General features: G+C 37.7%; 1 protein-coding gene across 13 annotated transcripts in view; it reads left to right on the forward strand.

The window, feature by feature from the left end:
- NETO1 (neuropilin and tolloid like 1) overlaps positions 1–21,511 on the forward strand; it is a 121,982-nt gene that overhangs the window by 51,782 nt on the left and 48,689 nt on the right. For 11 of the 13 annotated variants that reach the window (XR_012379964.1, XM_073898053.1, XM_073898052.1 and 8 more), the window contains exons 5-6: positions 13,158–13,199; positions 13,279–13,445. The exons of 1 other annotated variant lie outside the window; for it this stretch is intronic. Coding sequence is in view for 11 of the 12 variants with exons in the window: in XM_073898053.1 (XP_073754154.1) it covers positions 13,158–13,199; positions 13,279–13,445 (209 nt within the window). In the remaining variant the exon portion in view is untranslated. The remainder of the gene's footprint in view (positions 1–13,157; positions 13,200–13,278; positions 13,446–21,511) is intronic. One more of the 13 variants, XM_025886750.2, reaches the window with a different exon arrangement.

The following is a 21,511-nucleotide window of genomic DNA, read 5'->3' on the forward strand; positions in this document are numbered from 1 at the left end:
TGCTCTGTCCTGTCTTTTATTCCCACCCAGAGATGGAATTTTGGGGTCATATGGTGATTCTGTTTTTAATTTTTTGAGGAACTGCCATACTGTTGCCCACAGGAGCTGTACCATTTGACATTCCCACCAACAGTGCATGAGAGATCCAGCTTCTTCACATCCTCAGCAGCACTTGTCATTTTCTCTGTTATTGAGAATAGCCTCCTTAATGGTCATGAAGTAGTATCTCATTGTAGTTTTGTTTCTTTTCCCCAATGATTAATGTGTGATATTGAACATCCTTTCATGTGCTTAATTGGCTATTTATATATCTTCTTTAGAGAAAGATCTATTCAAGTCATTTGCCCATTTTTGAATAGTGAGCTGTTAGGTTTTTATTGGTGGTCTTGTTGCTTTTTAGGAGTTCTCTATACAGGCTAGACAGGTATCTTATGGGATACCTGCATTGCAAGTATTTTTTTCCTATTCAATGAGTTGACTTTTTATTCTGTTGATATTCTTTTGATGCATAAATTTTTTCAAGTTTAGTGAAGTCCATTTGTTTATTTTTTCTTTTGTTGCCTTGGTCTTTGGTATCATATTCAATAAATCATTGCCAAAGTCAATGTCATAAAGAGTTTAACCAATGTTTCCATCTATGAGTTTTATAGTTTTAGGTCTTACATTTAGGTCTTTGATATAGTTCAAGTAAATTTTTGTACATGTTAGGTAAGAGTCCGAATTCATTACTTTGCACATGGATATCCAGCTTTCCCAGCACCATGTGCTGCAAAGACTGCCCTTCCAACATTGAATGTCTTGGCATCCTTGTCAAAAGTCATTTGACCTTGTATGAGAGGATGTATTTCTGCCTTTTATGTCAATGTAGCTCAAATATTCAGAAAGCACTGGAGGGGGAGGGACTAAAGCAAAGAGACTGGCTAGGATTCTGATACCCTAAGGTGATGAAGGCCAGGAATAAGAAGACTAAGGTAGACTGGAAAGGGAGGTGAGTAGTAAGGGATTTTACAAAGAATAATTGAAAGCTCTTGGTGGTATTTTTGATGAAGGCAAAGGTGTGAAGGAGTCAAGTTAATTTTGTTTTAGAAATTCTCAGCTCAGGTAATTAGGAGAAGGCTAGTAATTAATAAAAATGAAAAGTTTAGGGAAATAAAATGGATGGGATCTCATCAGTCATACTCTCTGACTTAAGAGAGACCTAAGTCCCTCCTTTCAGTTTAAAAAATTATGATATTGATTTATACTGCGTTAGACCATTACTTTGGGGAAATCTTGCATTATTTTCACACCTCTTATGAAATAACTTTAGGTGCTCTTATATTTGAATGACAGAAAGATGGGCAAAGGGTGTGCAGATTTAGCAAGTGTCTCGGTAAACAGCTGGGTCTCAAACTATAGTCTCTGGGCAAATGAAGCATTTCAAGTTTTGATAATGTAGCACCAGCTTTACAATTAAACAAATATTTTTAAAATGCTAATGAAAACCAATGTCAGTACAGCACTATTAAGCATTCTAAGACTTACATTTCAATGGGCATACTGAGTTGTATTTGATCTGGGCTAGAAGAGTGTTTGATTCTTGCAATCTTTAGATGAGCGATTTGGGGCCAAGTGGACTCTGAAGACAGCCCAGCTCTGTCTGGAGCTCCAGCATCTATAATTCTCCCTACTTCCTAAGATGGAGGCTAAACTTTCCAGAAATAATTCTTTCTCTGAGGAGGAGGAATTTAAGGAGCTATAGTCTACCTTTCTTAACATGTGGTTCAAAACTAGGTACCTGACTGATCACTTGTATTCGCAAATGAAATACTCATTAAAAAACACTGGTTTCAGACACCCATTCCAGCCTTCAGCATCACTGTGGTGTTGGAGAAATTGGTTCCAGGGGGATGACAAGAAACTGAGAAATACAAATGAAATGATTCTGGATTTTTATTTTTATAATCATTTAATCTCCCTATACTTAAGTGGACCAAAGTTAACTGCTAGTGGAGAAGGCAAGTACGTGGTGAGATTTCCAGTTCTCGGACAGGTGTGTGCATCTAGAAGTCCTCTGGAATCACCAGCTGTGACATGAGGCACAATGTTTTTTTTTCAATGGCTTTATACATATTCAGAGAAGCTCAATTTTACCATCACCTAAAATTAAGGTATAAATTTTGAGCTAAGTTGACATAAAAGGGCTTTTTAATGCCTTGTATATGTTGTCATATATTAAAGGAAAAGTGGATGTCTGGGCATTTACCATTTATCTCTCCTTATTTGGATATTTGTAAATATGCGGTAGAAACTGGGTTATTTCTGTGGTAATTCTCCAGCTGATCCCAGGCATGTGAGGAACTGAGAAGAAATCCTCATTAACCCCAAAGTTAGATGCTTTCCAGTAGAAATAAGTGCAATATGCAGAATAGACAGTGAGGTTACAACAGTGGGAGTTGACTTGTAAATAAGGGTTTTGGAGCAACGGTAATATTTTAGGTATATTTTATAAACAATATTTTATGTATCCATTTTCCATGCAGGAACTAAAATTCCGGTGTACCTAGATGGGATAACTTATATAGCACTTTATACTTTAGGAAATCTATATCCTACCCATTATCTAGCTGATTTTCATAAATTCTCTGCTTGGTACCAAGCCAGTTGGTATTTTTATACCAATATTTTTAGAAAGGAGGCAAATAATACCTTAGAAGGTATAATTCTGTCAATAATTGTTGTTACATAACATAGGTTCAGTATCATTAAATCTTTCTGGTGAATTCTTCTTTATGAAATTAATATTTGACCTCCTTTTTGATTGTATATTTTGGATTTGCTTTTAGGGCCATTTGGTTTAACATAATATTGTTTCAAGGTTTTTTTTTCATTTTTTTATTGGCTGGAATATCATTTGTGCCCTTTTAATCTCAGTCATTCCACATCAATATGCATTGCTCATACATGGCTTTTATAAAAAGTGTGTGGCTGGATTTTGTGGATTTGAAGGATGGCCAAAGTTTGATGATTCTGACCTTGGTCCAAGAAGATGAGAGTCGTGGGGTAAAGTAAGGACACGCTTCCTTTTAAAGAGAGAATATGGTAACTACAGCTCTTCATCCAGATGGGCAGAAATGCATCTGTTTAGATCATTCCATGGGCATCTCCAGGATTTATCAAGAGATGCATCATGCATGCGCTCACGACAATCTACTGGCAGGGGCAGAACTTGGCATTCTGCTTTTGTTCATTTTTTCCAATCCCATGATGGCTCCACTTGCCCATGTGCACTGCTAGCACCTGGCATACAAACTCTAGTGTCCTTGCCAAGGGCACCAACAGAGGACACTCCCACAGTCTCCAATTAGAGGCCATTCCAGCTCTATTTAGAACCAGCTAAGGCTCATCAGATCCACTGGAAGCATGAAAGATCTTGTCTTGAAGCTACATTTGCATGGCTTGTGCAGTTTTATATTTAGTTAGCTGTAACTTACAAGGCTTCCTCATGGTACTTGCATTTATATTTTTTTCAAGATTTTATTTATTTATTTATTAGAGAGCGAGCGAGAGAGAAACAGCATGAGAGAGGAGAGGGTCAGAGGGAGAAGCAGGCTCCCGACGGAGCCGGGAGCCCAATGAGGGACTCCATCCCAGGACTCCGGGACCATGACCTGAGCCGAAGGCAGTCGCTTAACCAACTGAGCCACCCAGTTGCCCTGCATTTATATTTTTAAATAAGATTGGGAAAACATAACTTTTTCTTATATATATTTTTCAAATTCAATGACAATTTGTTAAGCATACAGTGACACAGTGGGATAAAAGAGGTTGATGTGAGGTTTGTGCCAACCCCTAACTTTGTCTTGCTCACACACACAAACACACACACATACAACTTGTGGTACCACCCCCACTTTCAGTTCTCGGCATGTCAGAGCCAGGAGTACCTTACTCCTCTGTAGCTGAGTGCCACCCTCACCAGCCAGAGGCCCTCACGACGTCATTTCCTGCTCTCTCTCTTCTAGGTATGAAACCTCAGATGCAAGTCCCACACTACCTGCCATGATGTTTGCTCTAAACTCTTCTATGGTCAAGAATTCCACTTCTCCCTGATTCCTATGAAATAACACTTTTTAAAAAATTTTCTTTAAAGGTTTTTATTTATTTATTTGAGAGTGCGAGTGAACGAGGGAGTGAGCACAAGCCGAAGGGAGGGGCAGAGGCAGAGGGAGAAGCAGACTCCCCGCGGAGCAGGGAGCCCGATGCGGGACTCGATCCCGGGACTCCAGGATCATGACCTGAGCCGAAGGCAGACGCTTAACTGGCTGAGCCACCCAGGCGCCCCTAAAATAACACTTTTTAAAAAAAAATTAGTTCTCTTGAGTATAGTTGACACATTAGTGTCAACTAAATACATTAGTTTCATGTGCACAACATAGTGACTCAATTTCTGCATACACCACCCTATGCTCACCTTCAGTGTAGCTCCCATCTGTCCCCATACAATGTTATTACCATATCATTCACTATAGTCCCTATGCTGTGCCTTTTATGCCTGTGACTTATTCCTTCCATAACTGGAAGCCTGCATCTTTCTTGTGTACATAGATAAACATTGCTGAATGTTGGGAAAGCATTAAGTGTGAAGTTGTTGAACGGAAGAAGAGGACGTTGGAAGTGTTCATTCAGGGGCACCTGGGTGTCTTAGTCGGTTGAGCATCTGACTCTTCGTTTCGGCTCAGGTCATGATCTCAGGGTTCATGAGATTAAGCCCCATGTTGTCGGGCTCTGTGCTCAGCAGGGGTCTGCTTGGATATTCTCTCTCCCTCTGCCCCTTCCCCTGCTCTAGTGTACACTCTCTGTCTCTCTCAAAAATAAATAAATAAATCTTTTTTTTTTTTTTTTAAGGAAGTGTTCATTCACTGACAGGGCTGGCATCACAGTTATGCCAGCAAGAAACGTCTTATTAGACCAGTTCTATGAAAAAGATGGTTCAAAAGATGGACTTGTTCATCTGAGGTTTCATGTCATTTAGGATGTAATAAGTGGATGACTGAAAAGAGCTTCTGAGAGAAGTGGGCAGCGACAGGGGGTTGCTAATAATCAATCAAGAACTTCGCTGACTTCCTTTGCATTCAATATCCAAACACCAAACGCCAGTTTTGGACAATCTAGGTTTTTTTTTATTTGTCTTTATTACTCTTTTGGTCTTCTGATGATTTCTTCTTCCTTTCTTCTCACAAGTTTTTTCTTTATTCTGTAGAGTAAATGCATATTGTCCCCATAGAACAATACTATTGTCTGGTGACTATCAAAAACAAACATTGTAAAAGCCTGTTTAGTGTGGGCACAAGCAAAATCTAGATTCTTTGCATACATTTAATAAAAAAGAGTTATGTTTTCTCAGTATATTTAAAAATGTGACTATGAGCATCATGAGAAAACTTTCTATATTATAGCTAAAGAAATAAAACAAGGAAACAAAACATCTGTACAAGCCATGCAAATATCAATAATATTTTAAAGGGCTTGCAAATTTCGTTCCTGAAATTCTTTAAGGTTTGATTTCTAAAATCCGTATACAAGTAAGTTTATGTTAAGCCAAAAGTCATGGTATATAATAAACTCGGTGCCAACCCTTAGGAAGAGAAACTCTCTGTGAAGGTGTAATTGCCAGCCTTATACTTATAAATAACAGCAACCTTAAAAAGGTTTAAAGTATTATACTATGGATTTTATGTTAGAGCAATACTGCTTCCAGACAAGAGTGAAATAAATCAGGTAATATGATGACGCAATCTATTTTAGTACTATGATGTCAAGATTTTTTGCAATTGCTCTTTAAAATGACATTTTAAGTTCAGTTAACTGATTGTTAAAACCACAAAGTCAGTGGTTTTTTAATCTTGAGTAGGAAGCTGGGAGCCAAGGCTGAGATGGGTTCTAGATGGGTAGAGAAGGGTGGAAATACTGAAGTGTCCACTGGAGTGGCAGTTAGTTTCCACGTAAGAGCTGACTGAATAAAGATATATCCAGAGATATTTCAGGACTTTCCAAAGTAAGTAGACAGGAGAAAGGAAGACATTATGTAGCTTATGACACAATTCAGAATGTGTGAGATTGTGGAAGTTTGAGGGAAATACTGATTCACCTTCTCTAAGACTATCCAGTTGGGTAGTTGAACTGTGCCTTGCAACTGTATCCAAGTACTGAAGTTAAGTTTTATATTCCGAGGGTTTTATAGTTACGGTTACATGGCCAGGTCAGGCAATTCCATTTTCCCATAAACTGTTGTTCGAGGAATAGCACTGTGTTTTGTGACATAATGGCATATGTGAGCTATAAAAGCCTAGATCAACACCATTTTCAGCTCAGGAAAAGTAAGTTTCAGGGATATTTAATGATTGGTTCAATGTTATAAATTAGCTATAAAGCTGTTTAGGTTTTAGGTCAAAACAAGTTGCATTTTCCTAAAGTAACTGACCCTCCATTTTGTTCGTTTCTAAAATGAAGATACCTCTGATTTGGTTTAGTGATAGTCTAATCAGATAAACATTAATTTACTGAAAGTTCATCTACAATATGGCTATCCTTGTGGAAATTTCTTTTGAATATGAAATAAATGTATCACACAGTCCTGAGTTAATAAATTTCAACTTTGACTTTTGTTGGAAGAAGACCTTTACCCAGGTTACAAAGGTGGGGTTGGCTAGGGCAGAACTGCAATATTTTAGTCTTACCCTCCCTTGAAGACCTCAAAGTGCTTTGGCTTATATGGCCATATTCAGTCAATCCTTATTATATTAGACATTCAAGCCGATAACATTTTATTTTTAAAAGATTTTATTTATTTATTTGACAGAGAGAGACACAGTGAGAACAAGAGCACAAGCAGGGGGAGTGGGAGATGGAGAAGCAGGCTTCTCGCTGAGCAGGGAACCGGATGTGGGACTCGATCCCAGGACCCTGGGATCATGACCTGAGTGAAAGGCAGACGCTTAACAACTGAGCCATCCAGGCGCCCCAAGCTGATGACATTTTAAATGGCTATTTGTTAATTCATAGAAAAAGTATACTGTGTTACCTAAAAACATATGTTAAAAGGCATTTATTGATATTAAAATATTAATAAATATTAAAAGAATTAGAAGAATTACATTGTTTTAATTTTTGGAAATCTCTTCAGTGTCTGGCTTATTAGAAGACAACTAGATTCTCACATCTACTTCATTAACTGCGTTACAATGTTTTTTTATGGTTGAAGTAAATGAAGAAAATTCAACCTCACAGAGATATGTAGTTGAAAAAGGGAAGAATATTTTCATAGCCTTTTCAGATGGATATACTACTTCAAATCTCAAAAAGTGATAGTTTCTTAAAGGTTTTTTGCAATGAGGAATGGTGAAACTATATCAATGAAGTTTCTGTATTCTGTTTATTAACATCTGTCTATGGCTCTTTCACCCACGTATGATTTCTTAAGGTCATGCATTACTCTTTGACAGCTGTTGGATCACTGTAACACAGATCTTCCAAATGTTGACCCATTTCATTATTGAACATCAAAAATCACATTTGTTCATTTAATCAACAATCACATTTAAAAATGCTTTAAGTATTGGGAAGTTGTCAGATACACAGTGATGGATATGATTTTCTTTGCCTGAAGCTTGAATTTGATCATTGGCAGCAAGTATTGTCAGTTGTTTTCTTTAAAGTCAACAGATTCACTGTGTTCATTCTGCAGAAAAGACATGTACTCAAAAAATTTTAGATTTTAAAAAAATAACACTTTTTCATCAAGGAGATTTTTAAGTAAAATAGTTCTCTACCCCCACAAATGCATGGGCATGAATTATACAATAAATACCAATGGCTGTGGTTTGGTGCCATTGTCTTGAATCCTGCTAAAGCATCAGCAGTTTATTTACCATTGCTTTTGCACCGTCAATGCAAATGTCAACACAGATGTTCCAGCATAACTCATAACATTCAGAAGTTTTCCAATAATTTGAATATTTCAGCACAACTCGCATTTGTTGCCAAGCATTCACATAGAAGAAGGTCTTTGGTGATTGGCTCACGCTGATGCTGGATGAACTCAGGCAAAAGAAGCAAGCTCAACCATGTCTGTACATCTATTTGCTACACAAAAGTAAAATTCTGTAGACAAGATATTAAGTTTTTCTTCTTGTTTAAAGCTAAAACTTTAAATCAACAAGTTGCTGTAGGCTGGAAAGCAGGAGAGTCCTGTTTTTGTTTTTTTCCCTGAGTATCCATCCAGTAGACATCAAGCAATGGCAGCCGCGCACTGTTAGTCTGTCATCTCTCGTGTGTGCTTCTCCAGCCAATGCAGGACAATAACTTACTTTGTAAGATGCCTCAGGGACTTTATCAATTTTAGTTTCAAAAGTGTAATAAAAGATTTTTAGCTTTTGAAGAGCTGATTATGTCTACATTTAAAATATCTAATAATTTTTAAACAATTATTTACTCAAAATAATGTTGCAAACTGTCACAATAAAATTACTAGAAAATATTTTTCTGCCTAAATTGCAATAAAACAAATTATTAACATCTATAAAACTGAAGGAATGATAGCTTTTGTCATATTTTTCATTTCTTATGGACAGCTTTCCCTTCTTATTGGGAGTAGATTTCTCCTTTTCATGAGTAAGTGACTTCTTTGGAATATTAGTGTCATCCTTTTCTCCAGCTTTAGAAACAGACTGTGTAAGGATGGTGGAGAAAGTGAGGCTGTCAATCTTCTCCATCTCTGACAAATGTCTCCCCTACACAGGAAAAAGAATGTATTACAGATATGTTTCTTTTATTTCAGGGAAAATATTACTGAATTTCATAATATTTAGAAAATTAGAAAAAATTTTAAAATATTTTTACATATATATATATAGTTATAAAATAAGACAGAAAAATGTCCTAAATCTAGTTGTGCTTTCATGTATGTCTGAGACATAATTCTAGATTTCATAATAACAATGTCTTGGACAAAAATGAGGTTATAGAGATTAGAGCAGGGAAAATTGAAGCAAGCCAGTAATGTCCAGTAAAATTATTGAGAATAAACTGGATTAATCTCTGAAAATGTATATCATTTATACCCTAAATCCACTACCTTAGAATATTCTTAGAAACACAAATATTTTAGTAACCATAATAGTGATGATGTCATCAAATAGCATGTAGGATCTGGAAACTCTGTCATACATTTTCATTTAAGAGCTGAAGCTGATGGGATCTTCTGTGGTGGACCATGGAAGAGAGGAAGAGGGAGTAGAGAATTGTTTCAAGTAATTTTTATGAGCTCAGGCTTCAAGTGAATTTCAGCCATTTTGTCCACATTTCACTGGGCAGAACTCGGTCACACAGCGACCCCTACCTGTCAGGGAGGGTGGGGGATGTGGTCAGCGGGTGCCCTCAGAAAGAAAGAGCTTGGGTTTGATTTATTAGAGATTAGTCCCTATCTAATTTGATAATTTACTGTGGGAGCCTCTGAATTGGAAAGGTATAGTTATATGTGTTGCAAATACGTCAACCGTATAAGAAAATCAACCTGGTATAAAGTAACTGTATTTTTTATATACACAGAGAAATTTGTTAAACTCAATAATATTTATGGTGCTCCCACTAGGTGCAAGTGGTATTCTAGGTCTTGGAGAGAGGGGAGCAGTAGACAAAAGTCCCTTATAGAATGTGCTTCCTTATAGTGTGATGGGAGTCGATGGCCAATAGGAAAGTAAACCAATAGGAAAACATGAGTGGATTTTGATAAAAGAAACCATGAAGGAAGAAAAGAAAGTGAGAGGTAGTGTTACTTTATAGAGGCTCATGCAGGAAGGTCTTTTTGAGAAGACAGTACTCCAGTCATGAGCTGAAGAAGGAGTAAGATCCAGCCATACAAAGACCTGTGGGGAGGGCAGCGCAGACGGAGCATCAAGTTCTGAGCGCTGAGGGGGCAGCCTCACGTGCGGAGGGCCGGGAAGGCTCCGTTTGTTTTGGGAGGAGACAGAAAAGTCGGGAGCCTGTGGTACATTGGGCCAGGGCGACAGGGGCAAGAACACACAGAGAATCACAGTCTTTAAAAAGAGCTGTGGTTTTATTCAACCAGCAATGAAAAGCCAGGTGAGTAATACAATTTGATTTATATTTTTAAAAGTGTATTAGAGGTGCCTAGTGGAGAACAGCTTTGGGGAGATCTGGAGTAGAAGGTGGCTACTATCTCCACCTACTCCATCTCCACTGTGCTGCTGCGGAATCATTTCCGTCATTGCCCCCGAACAACCTGGGGCAAAAAAAAAAAAAAAAAAAATCTTAGCGTTCTTAAATCCAGTGTAAGCTGCTTTAAAAAAAATATTGTGTTGTTTATTTTCTATTTTGCAGGTCATTGCGGCCATGATATTCCTGGTGGCTTATTCAAATGGGAGCACGGAAACAATCTTTCTTTAAGTTTTTTTCTCCCTCCCTCCCCCCCTTTTCTTAACCATCAGTGCTCTCACCATTAATACAAAGACAAAAATAAATTTTCAACTCCCAGAACTGGCATTTCTCTCAACATTGTGTAGCACGAGTTATAAAAATGACAAATGTTAGCCTTCAAACCAGAAAATGAAATACCATCTACGTCGGCAAGAATCATAGGAACAGCCATGCCAGGCTGAAACACTCAAATCTATAATGACTATTATTAAACGTTATGCAAAATAGTGAAAGGGACATAATGAATCATGAAGAATCTGGATAACTGAGGTGGGCAAGCTTGATGTAAAAGTAAAGGAAAATATGGGGTCTCTTCAATACCAATAAGACTACTTAGTGGTGACAACCAGTCTGCGTAATTCTGTACAAAACATAGTTCTTTTATTGTGCACAGTAGGTATTAAATACACATTTTTTGAGGGGCACCTGGGTAGCTCAGTCGGTTAAGCATCCGACTCTTGATTTCTCTTCAGGGGTCGTGATATGAAGCCCCACGTCGGGCTCCATGCTCAGCAGGGAGTCTGCTTGAGATTCTCTCTCTCTCTCTCTCTCTCAAATAAATAATTTATATATATATACACACAAATATCACACACTTCTTTGAAAGAATAACCAAATATCCATTAATTTAGATGAAGGCAAACACATCTGCTTGGGGTATCCTGATCCAAATTAACTATGTTGTCCTCATTTCTGCATCTTTCATGGAAATTGCACCAGGTCCTTCCTCCATTCCTTCCTTCCCTCCCTCCCTCCTTCCCTTCCTCCCTCCTTTCCTTCCTTCCTTCCGAAAGGTAAAAGAACTGTTTTCAAAATAATTATACAAAGGAATTCGGGGGCGCCTGGGTGGTTCAGTCAGTTGAGCATCTGCCTTCGGCTCCGGTCATGACCCCGGGGTCCTGGGATCGAGCCCCGCATTGGGCTCCCTGCTCCGCGGGAAGCCTGCTTCTCCCTCTGCCCCTCCCCCTGCTTGTGTTCCCTCTCTCACCTTGTGTTCCCTCTCTCGCCGTATCTCTCTGTCAAATAAATAAATAAAATCTTTAAAAAAATTATACAAAGGATTTGTATCTTGATTCAAAATATATTACCACATTATAATTGTGTTCTATAATAAAGTGAGTCTAAATAGTTGACATAACTAAATTGTAGCCTGGCTGATCCAGGCCTTTCAATTTCAGTGTATCAGTACGCATTATGGTTTAAGAAAATTAGGAAAAAAAAAAAATGTAATGAAAATAAGTACAGTGATACAGTCAGCCTGAAGCCACAGGCTTAGCGTCCCCAGGCACACAGACATATAAAGGAGAACACTTGGATACACACCGACATCTACACACACACAGTCTTGATATCCATAAATAATTGCCTCCTGAGAGTGCTACCCTTTCATATTTCAGCCCTAGACTCTTGTTGATCAGTGTCTCTCAATGTATTTCTAACTTTATAAGGTTTTTAATTTATAGCCGATACCTTAGTAGTAAAAAGAAATTAAGTTTCACAGTTACCTTTTAAATCAGATGCCAGGTGTCTCCAAGAAAAACCATAACCATTAATGCCTTTATCCATAAGTAAAAGAAAATCCAATTCAAAGTAACTGAAATTATAAGGACGTACATTGTTTCAAAAAGCAAAAGGGGGAGGAAGTGTGACTACAGGGTAGTTGGATATAGTGCCCCAGTGATGTTCGTAAGGATTCGTGTTCTACAGGTTTCTGTTCTCTCACCCTTGAGAGTTAGTGTCTCCTCATGTTAGCACCTGTCAACATCATAAGCTGACCACTGTGCACAATCCCAAAGGGACCCCATACAAACCAGATCACAGTGTGAGCCAGAAAACTATATATGCCTTGTTTCTTTTTATTTTTGAAGAAAGCTTTCTCAGAAGTCCTCCAGCTGGCTCACCATTACATTTCACTGGTTGCAAACCTATCTCAAAGTCAGTTTCAGGAAGTGGAAACAAGCCCACCATTTTGGCTTCTAACACTTAGGACACTTCTGAGGCTCATGATAAATCAAGCTTCCTCCAAGTACGTGAGCAGAGGAGGACACATACCTGGACCTGGGATGGGGTGAGGGGAAAGCCAGGGAGGGAGCTGGCGTTGAGAGGACACCGCCAATACTGAGGAATACTTTGGAAGCTAGCATGGAATAAAAAGTTAAGGAAAAAGTCTGCTGGAAATAGGACAGTGCATTCTGCTGGGGGAAAGAGGCCCTCGGTTTCACAGCTGAAATCTGTACTTTCAGTATTTCAGTGGCAAAGAAAATGGTGTTTCAACAATTTACAGAATCTGTTAAATCAGACAAGATGATTCTATGCGTCGTAGATGGAAATACACTCAAAACTTGACTTACCTGTGGATACATTTTATAAAACCATCTAGTGTCCGATTATGGATTTAGAGATAATGAGTAATATTTTTATTTGATGCATAGATGAAGAATGGTATTGGAAGGTTTTTAAAAATGGCTTCTTTTGTAGTGATAAAAACGCTGTGGTAATAATTCTGTTTTATAAATTAACATTTCAGTCTTAACATTATCATACAGTTTTTTATTTAACCACTTAATTTCCCTTAATATATTTTTTGGCAGATTCCTGAATAATTTAATGGTATATTACTCACCATCATTTTAAGGAATAAATGCAGAATAAGACTAATTATCTTTTTCTCGATTTTTAAGATCCCGACTTTAAGGACCTTGGAGTTTTGAAACCGTTACCAGGTTGGTAAAATAGATACTCAATAATGTTCAGAGGTCTTTGTTTTCTGCTCTGAAATACACTTTTGGTTTATTATTCAAGCTCCATTTTTGTATGTTTGTTTGGCATTTTGTTATTTAGCATGTGAGTTTGAGATGGGCGGTCCTGAAGGAATTGTGGAATCTATACAAATTATGAAAGAAGGCAAAGCTTCTGCTAGCGAGGCTGTGGATTGCAAGTGGTACATCCGGGCACCTCCACGATCCAAGGTCAGTCTTAAGGTGAAAACAGATTTGAAAACAGTCAGCTCGGAAGTGTCTGGAGCATGCACTGCTTTGAACCAACTGGACATGTTAAGTGGGTTTCAGAGCGCAATCATAAGCTCTCATTTTATTTTGGTTTGAAACGCAACTTGTCTTGCCCCAACCAAGGAAATTTTTGATGTTGTAAATAATATGGAGAGGGTGCTTTAAAGAGATCATTTGATCATCTGGACAAGAGACCCTAATGTGACTACCACCCCCCCGCCCCGCCCCTCAGGAAAATGGATTGAAATGGTATATCTAAGCTATGCGTCTAAGTATAATCACACTTACGCCCTTCCTGTTAGTATCTGTAGTTTGCTCGCTTTTCAACCTAATGTTGTATCTTTGGAAGAAATTGTCCAGGCCTTGCAAAAGCACATATCTCTGGCATATAAAATATTTTATGATAAGGCTGGGGGGCAGTGGCAAACAGGACCTGGGAAAGCCTGGCCCGTGCAAAGAAGCCGGCCAGCTGTCCACTGCCTCTTAAGCTCCTTTTTATTGTTGTTATGAAAAAGTATTGGTCTAACATTACCAAGTCCTCCAATTTTCTCATAACATGGAAGAAGTCAGGATTTTATGTTGATCACCTTGGTTTTTAAATACTGGCAATACATTTTTTAAATTGTAAATTTACATGCTATTAAACTAAATATATTATGGGTCAGATTCAGAGTCAGACCACTATTTTGGAAATACTTCCTTAAAACAACCATATTTATCCTCTTATTGAAATTTTAAGGAATACTGGGGATAACTTTGTGTCAGTGACTATCATAGGTGGGGAGTGTTATTTGCCAATCCCCCTTCCTTTATTGTCACTCCTCAGTTATATAGTTTCAACCAAGCCTTATTGATTTATTAGGTTTGTCATTGACTTTATTGAGGTTGAAACAGTTTATTATTTAATCAATAGATTTAGTGGCTCTGTAAAGTCTCAAGCATCATGTTGGAGAGCTGAAGAAAGCATGCCCGCCCCTGTCCTCATGCGTCCTGTTTAATTCTTAGACAAATTTGTAACCAAATAATCCAAGGAATGAGCCATGATCACTGAGGTGTTCCTAAGTTGTAGTAGAGAGAGGGAGAAGTATCATACACCTGCGAAGGTAAGTCAAATGTGGAATCAAATTCAGCTGAAACTTAATGAGAAACAGCATTGTGTCAGGTAGACCAGGGAAGGGCTCTCCAGGTAGAGGGAATAGCAACAGGGTCATAGAATCAGACGACAGTGAGCTTTTTTAGGAAATAAGCAATTGAATGTGACCAAATAAAAGCATGGAGGCAAATAAAAGTATGGAGGTGGATGATGAGTCTTTGAGCCAAAGGGACCTAAAGAACCTAGATTCATTCTGGTAGCAGTGATACATGGAAGAGTGTGCAGCAGGAAAATGTGATCAGCTTTGCATTCTGGAAAAAGAGTTTTTCTCTGGGATGTAGGGAGAGAGGCGTGAGCACCGTGAGCAGAAGACTCAGGAGGAAGATGTGGCAGTGAGCCCCATAGTTGAGTCTAGCTTATGATGGTAGACAGACCAAAGAAAGATTCAAGATCAATAGAGGGGATTTTGGTGGCTGGATATTCAGGACGGGGGGAAAAATAGAGTCATCTTTGAGGAGGCTGGTATTTCAGGAAATGTGTTGGCTGTCCTCACTTGATTTTCCCAGGAATCTGTCTCTGGGTCTGCATACTATTTGGAAGTGCGGCATGCTTTGCCCAGACTTGCAGTCACAGGCATTCAGAGCCATGCTCTGGCTTCTAGCTTTGCCCCCGGCGGGCCTCTTTGCATCTGTACAAATCTTTGAAAACTTTTATTGTATTATCAAGAAAAACCCAGTGATTCCTCCTTTAAAAAAAAAAATCAAAGGCTGTTCGTGACATAAAAGCCAACGCACTCCTTGGATTATAAAGGAGCTAGATTGCAGTTAATTATTCTCTCTTACATAATCTGTGGGTTCACAGGCAAGTGCTATTCATTTTTCTTAAACTCTATGAATGAAAGATTAGAAAAAAAATTCTCCAGTTGGAAACATTTGAGCCCCACCTCATTGCTGTAAGCAACATCTTTCACAGCAGTGATAAAGAGAGGGTTTTTATGGGAGCGTAAACACACGTCGTTTTTTTTTTTTCCCAGCTGGTAAATAGGCTGTCTTTTGCACAATTCCAGAGCAACAATACCCAGTGTACCTGTCTGTTACAGAATTTGGCGTTCTGTGACCCAAAGGGGAAGCCGCCTGCAGAGTTGGACAAAGATGACTCTATTGTGACAAGCTTTCTCTGTTAAATTAAAGGTTAGAGGATAGGAAATGGCTTTGAATAACTGTGGAGAAAAGCAAGAACTGGATATGACTGCCTATGTGAGCTTTCTATTTTTGTGGAGTTCCTAGCAGCTTATGAGAAGAGACTATCAAAGCCCAAGTTAAACTCGAAGGGGCTTGTGAATATTTGAATGATAAGGAATTGAAACATTGCACAATGCAGGTATTAAAAAGTTTCCTGGAGTTCTATTAACATTTATGTCAAATATATATTGCTTCTCAGGCTTTTTGACAAATAGAAAATAGTCATACAGATGATCACCTTTAATTAGAATGTGATTAGTCCAGATTTCCTAGACTTGGGCATGCTAGAGGCAGAGAGAACCTTGGAAATCTGTTCCTGATTAGCTCATTTAACAGACGAATAAGCTGAGACATGATAATGAAGTCTTATACGGGCTAACAATGGACTATAGAGATCCCTTTGTATAGACTCTAGAGCGAGGCTGGTGGAAGGGTATTACTGTCTTGTCCTGGATCCAGTACAGAAGAGAACCAACAGAAAAGAATGTTAGGTGATCAAATCATGGTAACTATTTGAATGTTAATTCCATGAAGGCTGGGGCTTATGTATCTCTAGGTACTTAGCACCAAGCGAAGTGTCTGTCATTCAGTTAAAACTCATGGAATAAAAAACAAACTTATGTATATCTAGAAAAATGAACATGGTGGCAATCTTCAGACATTGGAAGCACTGTCATATGACAGAGGAAAGAATGATAAGGCTTAATCTGCATGGTTTCAAGTACTAGACTTTATTCAAATGCTTGAAACTAGAAAAAATATAGCTTTTGATTTGATATAAAGAAGCTTTGGCTTTTGTTTTAATAGTGGAGCTGCCCAAAAATCAAATGAGATTCCATAGGAGAAATCCAAATAAAGTTTGGCAGAGATTTGGTACAATAATTTAAGTCAGGTAATTCTTCGGCATAGGTAAGATTAAATTCCCCTCAAGACCAAAACTGGATGAGTCTATGATAAGTGACTGCCCAAGTATTGGTTTGTTGGTACAGAGTTAAGGCAAGATTTCCATCTCCTGACTCCCAGTCCAGTGTGATGTCACAAAGCCACGCTATTTGAGGAAATTGTCAAATTTGTTAAGATAGGAAAAGAGAGAATTCAAAGACTTATAAAAGTACACAAATGAAGGTGATTAACTTAATGATTAAGGTGTTGGGACAATAAAACTCTAGCTTTTAGTAATTACCCATCATTTAAAACTTCACATTAATTTTTAATGTGCTGTTATTTGATTCAGAAATGTTTTGAATAATCTTAGCATTAAATAAACAGGAAAGCTTGACAAATATAGTAAGTCAATATTTTATCGTGAAGTTGTTTTAAAGTAAATTGTATAATGAACTTAATTGTAGGCAGAATCTTAAAGATGACACCCAAGATTTCCAGCCCAATCAGTGAGACTGTGAATATAAAATATCACATACCTGATTATGTTAAGTTACCTGGCAAAAGGGATTTTGCTGATGCAATTAAGGTTACCAATCAGTTGGCTCTGGGTTTATTAAAAGAGAATTTATCCAGGTGAGCCTATTCTCATCACACGAGACCCTTAAAAGCTGGATTTTCTCTGGCTGTAGGCAAAAGGGGAAGGCAGAGGAACTAAGAATGTTTTCTAGGAGCTAAGAGTGATCCCTGGTAAATGGGCATCAAGAAAGCAGGGACCTTGATCCTGGAATTTCCATTCAATAGAATTGCCAAAGAATACAATCCAGCCCACAGTTAACTTCTACCCTACAGAACTCGGAGATCCTGAATGGGTCTTGTTTAAAGCTGCTCTATTTTCTGGGAACTTGTTATGGAGCAAGGAGAAAACTAAAACAGCAGATGAAGGGTAGTAACTGTATTCCATTACAATGATAAGTTTTAGGGTTCTAAAGACTGAGTCTGCTTTTATTATCTCCAAAAATGAAAATAAAAATTGGGTAAACAAAATGGAAATTTTAACTGGCTAGATAACCACCAATAAACATCTCATGATCCAACTTTGTTTTTTACTGAAATCTCAGTTTTGTACAATCGGATTTTGGAGATGGAGTGTTTTGATACTTGCTTATTCCTGCCAGAAAATCATTTTAATATTCCCATCAGGATTTGTTATAGGGTGCGTCATTTCAACATTTCAGAAAAGAGTATGATGTTATGGTTTTCTCCTCTGAATAAAGGGGATGCTGCTACTAGCCTCCAGATTCATGGGATATCATACCTAAAATTATAAGGCCTGGCAGGTCCAGTCACAAATCAAACAGCAAGCATGACGTTCTGGGCTACATGCTTTTTAGAATGTGGCCTTATTTATCAAAGTAGAAAGTACTGAAACCACAGACAGCATTTCTCAGGTTGTGGTATGTATTTAATTTGTATTTTCATGGAGAAAACTGTTCTGGCAAGTCTTAAATAATTGCTCCAAACAATGTCTGTTTTCTGCATCTCACTGTGACACAAGGGGAGGGACCAGGTTGAAAGGTTGGTGTTAAATGTTTGTTTGTAAATATATTACTTAGTAAATTGTTAACTAGATTTACTTGCTTCAAGTACACAGAAGGGATTCTGCTCTCCATATGAGTGTGATTTGGAAGACAGATATTACTAGAAATTGCTTATGTGTTCTGAAGCGTCTCTGGTCCTATTCAATAAATCATTTTGTCAGCTCAAACTCTGTGATTGATTAGAAAGAAGAATGCATCAAAATGATTCACTGAGAGGAGATTGTAATCTGACTATTTTACTGGAGTTATATATGATTCTGTTTATAATTTTCCCTTTTTCTCAGCAGAGAGACTAAAGAGCTTTCTGTAGTTTTCCACCTTAAATAAAACCCATGTCATGTGGTGTTTCCCCCTTGGTGATCTTATGGCACAAGTTTAAGCTGGGCAGATATCATTTAAATCCTAATAAAAGGAAGGCTTTTATATGATGTATCCTAGCGCTAGTGTGGGGAAGCTTGATCCTTTTTCTGGCCAATGACAGTTGGTTTTTGCACCAACAGCTCTGCACCCAGTAAACCTAATATCCACTGGCATATTTTATTTCTTTTCTTAAATGATTTTTAAAAAATGAAGTTAAAAGAATAATAGAATGCCTCAGAAGTGGAATATATAAAATCTAGTGACTAATTGTTCACTTCCTCTATAAATAGTGTCCTGTCTACTAAGAATGGCCTTTAAATATAGAAGGTGCTTAGACTTCTGTCATTGAACTTCATGTGAGAATACCAATCAGTCACCTCATATGGAAAATATGGACACTCTCTGGAGCTGTCAAATGAGAAACCATGGGCTGAATATGCAAATTGCCTTTCTAACTATAGCAGTCCTCTTCTATAAAACACACTTCTTTCTAAGAAAATTTAAGACACCCATTTATTTCAGAGGGACACATTTATTTTCCGCGAATCTCATTTTTATCTGGATTGTCAACATGTTTCCTCGCTCCTGTAGGAAAATCGAAACAGTTTGGCTTTTTGCTGGCTTATTCATTTATTTTGTTGCAGTTTGTTTTCCTTAAGATTATAACTTTCTTTCTGGAATATAAGTCTGTCAGAATTTAAAAAAAAAAAATAGGAGTCTGTGCAGTGCTGTGTATAAGGGAGCAAACCAGCAGGTGGATTGAGTTCAATACTGATCTGTCGCCTAAGGGCCTGGGTCACGTTGAAAAAGTTACTTAGTTTTTCCCAATCTCGGCCTTTTTTATTTTAAAATGGTTATAACAAGTGTCTATTGTTGTTGAGAGATTGGAGAGAAATCATGTGTTAGCACAATGTCTTAAGTTATTGCCACTATGGAATGCAGATAATAAGTTAGCATTTTAAGCTGGCTTTCTGAGTGCGCAGGCACATTAGGCCACTGACTCAACCTGGAAACATCAGGCACTCACATATCTTTCTTTCTTAAATTAGTCAAATGATTACTTATTTCTCTTTCTGTGGGCAGAGTATTTGGTTTTTATAGCTTTGGAAGGACACTGGAGGGAGGGGTTACTTTAGATATGACTCCAAAGGACCTTTTTATGTACCCTACTCAGGGTTTTCTCCTGCTGGTAACTATGTATATTTACAATCGTAATTGCATATTCTTTTGAGGGCTAATAACTTTGTAGGGTTGATTGTATGGTATTTGAAATTATAAGTATATACTTGATTTTTGTTGCATTTAACAAATTTAGATTACCTTTTAAGAATACCCAGATTTTGTAAGTATTTGTATTTTTATAGTGCTTTCAATCTGTTTACTTATAGTCCGGATTGGGTGATGCAGTGTAGTGAAAAGAGCTTTTAAAACAAGAGTTAGGTATTTTAATCCTATTTAAGGCTCCCACATTGATTGCTTCCATCCCTTGAGCAAGCTGTTTTGTTTCCTTTGCTCCAGCTTCCTGGTAAAGGTCATCTGAAAGACCCAATCTCTTTTTATAAATCCATGTGAAAATTTGAAAAACAAACTAGTTAGTGAAAACTTGGAAGGTTTAACATTTTCAGATATGCCTTCTTAAAGGGCACATTTTGGGATTTCCTGAATAGTTTTCAGGAACGTAATATTTGGTTGGGAAGAGTGAATCCCAGATGGATAATGTGAGTGATAGTTGAACTTCTGATAAAATAAAGTAGAACATAACCTGGGAGTGAAGAGCATGCAGACTTTCTTAGGGCATATGTTTTATGTCTGTAGTAATGCAGTTAAAGTTAGCATCAAAGTGTTGGGAAATTTTAGAGTAGCTCCAACTGCAATGTTACAGATTGCCGTTGTATGAAAACCTCACCAAGCAAAGCATCATAAAACTCAAGTGCTTTCCACTGTTTCTCAGCTTTTGCCCATTTTTCCCTATTTCTCTGTTATTCTTCCTCAAGGTTATGTGAGCATTTCCTGACTTTGGACTCACACTTTATTTTTAGTCTGTTCTGTCTTACAAAGTCTGCAGCGTACTGTCTTGTGGTTCTCTGACAGTTCAGAGTTATAGTAGAAGTACCTTGTTTGGGAAATTTTTGCATTTGATTTCCTACTGCAAATAATAAAATGCCAATTATTCTACATAATTATTATTTATAGCACTTAAAACAGTCCGGCATATAGGGGCCCAATCAATAGTCGATTGGTAGTAAACAAATGAAATCAATAACAAAATAGAATTCTCCAGTCAGTCAGTCATTCACAGGTACATCCCCTCACAAACTTTGATGGAGTGCCTAATATATACAACACACGGTTTAATGCCTCAAATACAAAAGTGTGTGCCACTGTCCCAGCTCTTTAGGAACACACGGTATAGTAAAAATTTTGTGGAACCCGCAACTAAAGCTTAAAATAGATTCAAAATAATATTTTAGCATAGGGGATGCAGAGAATAATTCTGCCATGGTTGGGGAGTAGGGGTAGTGAATATTCTGCACTGGGTGTGTAACAGTTGAACTGAACCTTGCAAAACCAGGAAGAGCTTAGTAGGCAGAGAAGAACGAATGGTTACTCATGTATAACTAATGTCTTGTGCATAAAGAATGGCATTTTGTAAAGTAAGTATGAAATGTTCAGACATAAGAAGAAAAATTTGCCAGTTCATTGTTTATAAACTTTTTTTTATTGTAACCATTTGGAATGGTTACGATGGAACCAGTTAAAAGAGTGTAGTATGATTATTAAATTTGTTTTTTAGAAATATAACTTTGATGTGGCTGGGCTTTGGGAGTGGACTGGAAAATTAGAACCTTG

Source organism: Callorhinus ursinus, unplaced genomic scaffold (assembly GCF_003265705.2).
Source record: "Callorhinus ursinus isolate GAN/ISIS: 27379988/994484 unplaced genomic scaffold, GSC_fseal_2.0 scaffold11, whole genome shotgun sequence".
Classification (NCBI taxonomy): Eukaryota; Metazoa; Chordata; class Mammalia; order Carnivora; family Otariidae; genus Callorhinus; species Callorhinus ursinus.